This window comes from Ziziphus jujuba, chromosome 6 (assembly GCF_031755915.1).
Source record: "Ziziphus jujuba cultivar Dongzao chromosome 6, ASM3175591v1".
Taxonomy (NCBI): domain Eukaryota; kingdom Viridiplantae; phylum Streptophyta; class Magnoliopsida; order Rosales; family Rhamnaceae; genus Ziziphus; species Ziziphus jujuba.
Window position 1 is genome coordinate 15,302,355 of NC_083384.1, and position 5,617 is coordinate 15,307,971.

General features: G+C 33.0%; 1 protein-coding gene across 1 annotated transcript; it reads left to right on the plus strand.

Moving 5' to 3' along the window:
* The first annotated feature begins 2,544 nt into the window (after positions 1–2,544).
* LOC125418983 (BOI-related E3 ubiquitin-protein ligase 1) lies at positions 2,545–5,214 on the plus strand. Its single transcript, XM_048463730.2, has 4 exons — positions 2,545–3,420; positions 3,523–3,611; positions 3,735–4,129; positions 4,232–5,214. The coding sequence occupies exons 1-4, from the start codon at positions 3,374–3,376 to the stop codon at positions 4,796–4,798; spliced, it is 1,098 nt and encodes a 365-aa protein (XP_048319687.2). The 5' UTR covers positions 2,545–3,373; the 3' UTR covers positions 4,799–5,214.
* The last annotated feature ends 403 nt before the right edge of the window (positions 5,215–5,617 follow it).

Genomic DNA, 5,617 nt, shown 5'->3' on the forward strand with positions numbered 1-5,617 from the left:
TTGATGCATTAGCAGACCAAAGAAAGCAGACAATTTGATTCCCTTTTAACCATCTAATAATAAGCAGAGACAATAATGTAATTTAATCCCATAAGCAAACAAAAGCCAATGCTAAGATAGAAAAAGAAAAGGAAAGGCTGTCTTAAGAGGGAGAAGAAACCAATGAGAGCTTATGAGTTGGGTCTGTGAGAGCAAGAGAAAGAGAAAGGAAGTCACATTGCCGTGCAGGGCTGTAATACTATAACAAAGAAAGAGAGATTTTATTTATTTATTATTATTATTTTTTTTTGGATGATTAATAGAGAGAAAGAAAGGGAGGGAAATGAGGAGGGAAAGGGAATTGAAGCTATAGCCGACCCTTCTGTGGGGGCCAAAGCAAGACAATTTGCGTGATGCCATTCCAAGCACTCTCTCGCACATTACCCCCTCTCTCTTCTTCTCCTTTTTTTTTTTTTGGGTGGCTTCTCTCTTTCTCTATTACCTTCCATTAATTAAAGTTAAAAATTCTTTCTTGGTTTTTGGGAAGATCACCATTACCAACTTCAATCTTTTTTTTTTTTTCCCCTTTTTCTTTTTCTTAGGAGAGTTTTATTCAATTTTCCTTTTGATATAATTTTGGAATACCAAGATATGTACATACATGTAAGTGCATCGATGAGGACAATCTATTGGTAAAGTTATTATTTTTTTCAATAATAATATTAAATTCCAATTGTCACACTTCCACAATATATATATATATAAAAGAAAAAGTAATAACGTAAAGGCAAATTTTGATTGGGGTTATGGGTGGTACTAATAATAGTTCTGTATTTGTTTTTACAAAACCGAAATTTACCCTTCTCCTAATGGCATGTGTAATGCTTCTTCTTTGTATGTTTGACGACTTTTCAAGTTGATGGATATGTACTACTCTTAAATATGTGTACACGTATTTATTCCTAGATACGTATCAGCTAGGCAGGAAAATGTGAATTGTTATGAAAAAAACACAAAAGGAAAATTATCACATGTGCCTTGTAAATAAAATCACGGCCTATTTCTTCAAAAGTATGAATGAAAAAAGAAGGAAAACAAAGATAGAGAGGCAAGGCCTACTATTTTTCTATATGCTTATTGTCTTTAATTGTTGTAAAACCTTAGCTAAATTTAGAAGATTCTTTGAATTATTTTTTTTAGTGGAATAAATTTTTGCCACAAAATGATTGGTTATTGAAAAATTTTCCTACCATATTTTTTTTTCTTTGTAATAAAAAAAAAATGCTTTCTGATAATATTATAATTATTAAATTGAGCGCCTCATGATAATATCCAACCATATTTACTTGACTTACGTTTAACAAGGCTCTCTTTATATTTTTTGTATTGTTGATATATATATATATATATTTATTTGTTTATTTTATCAATAATAATAATTAAGTTGGCTTAATCTGGTCTCTTTAAGCAATATTTCAATGATATAGCATTTTGAAATAGTCATAGATGGAATTTTTTATGAGCCATTAAATTTCTCTTCTTCTTCTTCTTCTTCTTCTTCTTCTTTTTTTTTTTTTTTTTTTTTTTTTTTTTTTTTTTTTTTTTGGTTGTAAACAAGAAAAGGGAGAGCTCAACCAACAACCATGCAATTAGGTCAAGGAATTGTGATCCATCTTTTCTTTATTTTCTAAGATAAGGAAAAAAACCAAAGAGCTAACATAGCTGTTGATGGTTAATTGAATCTTCAAAATCAAGAAAAATTCAATTTTTCCCTTCTAAAAAAGATCAACCAAAAATGAAAAGAAACAGGGAGGTACCTAGCTAAAAAGAAAAAAAAAAACAGATTTAACAGAAAATTCCAATAAAAATAGAAAAACAATAAATAATAAAAAAAGGTAAAAATTATCAATTCAATCCCTTTTTCATTATATTATTTAACTAATTATTCAAAAAAAATTACAAAGCCATCTTATCAAAAGAAGAAGTTAATATCTCAAAGGCAAAATTTTTGAATCTTACATCATTATATGATCAAGCTCACCCTGATTTTTTTTTTTTTTGGCTCTTTTATTTTTATAGAACATCTTTATCTTCAAATTTGTCGGTTTTTCCTTAGACATCTTTATCTTTCATCTCTAAGAGATCCTAATTAGTGAATTCAAATCTAACATGACAAAGATGAGAAACACCCACTTAAGATTTACAGTCCAAAAACGAAACAAATATTAATTTTTAAAGTTTTTACTTTTATTGAAAACATAAATTGAATAATAAAAAAATAAAAAATAAAAAATAAAAAGACAAGGCTGGCGAGAGACGCATGGCCCATATAAAAACAATCCCAGCGGCAGCGGTAGCGGCAGAGAGACCTCTCTGCACGCTCAACAACAACTCACTTACAAAACCCAAATCAAATGAAAATTTCACTCCTCCTTCATTTCCTATTTCACTTTTTATATTTTTTATTTATTTAATTTTTTTTTTCTCAAAGTGATTAATTAATTAATTAATAAATAATAGTGGTGGTGTTGGAGATAACAAACACAAACCTTCCTCAAGAAAAGCCAATCCCACGAGAAAATTTAAAAAAAAAAAATTAAAAAAAAAAAAAATAAGAAACAAAGAATAAGGTGTCTCTCTCTTGGACTGATTCGTTTCAATCGCATCTATCTCTTCCTCCCTTTGCTATTCTTTCTCTATAACTTTTTTTCTCTCTCTATCCATGTCATAAGGAGATTATATATATACATATATATATATATTAGCCAAAAAAAAAAAAAAGCATAGGAAAGGAAAAAGTAGGTGAAAAAACAAAACTAAGTGCATGAAAAAGAGAGAGAAAATTGTATGAAGGTTAAGAAAAAAATGGTGGTGGTGATGAAGATGGTGGAGATGGTGGTGGTGGTGGTGGTCTCTCAACAGACATAATTCATTAATTACTATTATTTTTTCTTGATTCCCTTCTCTCTCTAAAAAGTATCTCTCTCTCCTCCCATTTTTTTTTTCTGTGATATATATATATATCAACACACTCTTTATTTTCTCTCTTATTTCTCTCATAGAAGAGTCCGCCTTAGAGACTTTGAAGAGAAGGGCATCTTCTTCCCTCTCTTTCATGCTTCTTATGTGGTAGCGTTTATTGTTTTGTCCCCTCCTTTCACATTTTGCTCCCTTTCTCTCTCTATCTCTATTCCTCTTAAGTTTTCCCACAATCTCTTTTTTTTCTTTTTTTTCTTTTTTTTTGCTTTTACCAATAACCCTCTCTCTCTCTCTCTCTCTCTCTCTGACACCCTTCTCTTATTTCATATACATAAACATCCCGGCACATTCATTTCCATCACAATCCCTATTCCTCTCTTTTGTGCGTTATTCTTCCATTATATTTATCATATTAATGGCTGTTCAAGCTCAATACCCTTCTAATGTTCTCCTTCTAAATAGGTTTGCATTTTCTTCTTCTTCTTCTTCTGTTTTCCTCTGTTTTGCCCATCTTTGCAATCCTTCTAATCTTTTTCTTTTTTTCTTCCAATTCATATTATGCAGAAACGGACAAGAAGGGCATGATTATTCGTTACAACCACAACCAGGAGGATTTCTTGATCAATCTCCTATGATATTCAACAATGGCGGAGGTGTGTACTTATTGATTTTTCTTCATGACTTTTTTTTTTTTCGATTACCCAATTAAGATTTTGTTCCATCGAAAACGAAATTGAAATTTGATAGAGGTGAAGATTTGTGTTAATCAAGTACAGGTGGTGGTGGTGGTGGCGGTGGTAACCAAAGGAAAAGAGGAAGAGAAACTTCAACTGCTACTGGAATTACAGCTCCAATCAATACCAATAACTTTTCTTTGCAACAACAATCTCAAAATCATCATCATCATCATCATCCTCAGCTTATCGACCTCTCTCAGCTCCATAATCACCAACAACAACCCAATGTGGTCTCCACTGGATTACGATTATCCTTCGGTGATCAACAACAACAACAACAACAATTACAACACCATCACAATCATCATCATCATCAACAACAACAACAACATAATATCAGCCACTCATCTGCTTTGTTATCTGTATTAGCAGAGGATTTTGCTTCACAAATCAAACAACAAAAAGAAGAAATCGATCAATTCCTTCGAGCCCAGGTATTTATTATTCACCATCTCAAATGAGTTTTTGAAAATTTTCAATTTTGATGTAAGAGAAAAATTTTGAGAAATTTTTTTTTTTTATTATTATTCGTCTAGGGAGAGCAGCTACGGCGCACATTAGCGGAGAAAAGGAATATGCACTACCGTACGCTTCTGGGCGCAGCGGAGGAAACGATAGTACGGAGGTTGAGAGAGAAAGAAGCGGAGGTAGAGAAAGCGAGCCGCCGAAACGCCGAGTTGGAAGCACGGGCGGCGCAACTTAGCATCGAGGCGCAGGTTTGGCAAGCGAAAGCGAGGGCACAGGAAGCAACAGCGTCGTCTTTGCAGGCACAGCTACAGCAGGCTATAATGAGCGGAGGTGTGGTGGGTGCGCAGGATAGGAGAGGTGGGGTTGAGGATGCTGCTGGGCTAGGATGCACTGTGGGCGCAGCGGCTGATGGAGGCCAACAAGCCGAGGATGCCGAGTCGGCCTATATTGACCCGGACCGAGTCGTCGTGTCGGGACCGAGTTGCAAAGCGTGTGGGAAGCGAGTCGCTTCGGTGGTTCTGTTGCCGTGTCGGCATCTATGCCTATGTACAGAATGTGACCAAGTGGTTCAGGTTCAGGCTTGCCCACTCTGCCTCTCTATGAGAAATTCGAGTATTGAAGTTTTTCTCTCCTAGGCCCTAAGCCCAAACCCAATGCTGGAAGCCCAACGGTATAATTAAAAAAAAAAAAAAACTTTTTTATATAATATTATATAAAAAAGAAAAAAAAATCAATAATATTAAGCATAATAAAAATCACATTCCCTCTCCTTTGAATTTTGGTTATTTTTTTTTTTTTGGTGGGAAAAGATTCTCATAGCTTGATGGTATTTCCCAAAAGCTCAAATTTTTTTCTTTTTTTCTTTTTTTGGGTTTTATTTTCTTGGTTCCTTCCCTTCCCCCTCTTGGAGTGAATTTTCACCTAGAGGTAATGTACATGGCCACGTGGGTAGTGGAATTGTTCTTTTTCATTTTCCTTTTTTCTTTTTTTGTGAAATTAAATTCTTATATAAATTCTTTTATTTGATATATATACAGTCTTTTCTTGTATATATTCTACATTTCAAATTTCTTTTATTTATTATTACTTTTTTTAAAAAAAAAAAATACAATGTGATAGTGAATACATTGTCAAATTAAGAAAATCCACTATAGGCAGTCATTGTGTCATGCATATTTCTAAAAATGTTGGTGTGCAATGTGAGAAAGAATAATCACATTTGGTTATTTTTACTTGAAAAGACAGCTTAAGGGTATTTGTGAATAATAGATTATATAAAATTTACTAAGCTTTTCTCCCCCTCATCAAACTTGTCTCAATTTGATTTAAAAGACTCTCAAAACATATGTATATATATAAATCATCTAGGCGCTTCCGGGTAGTTTTAAAATGAGCGTTTAATGATATAGGCAAAATGTCACACAATAGATAATTTTCTTACATATATTTGTAGG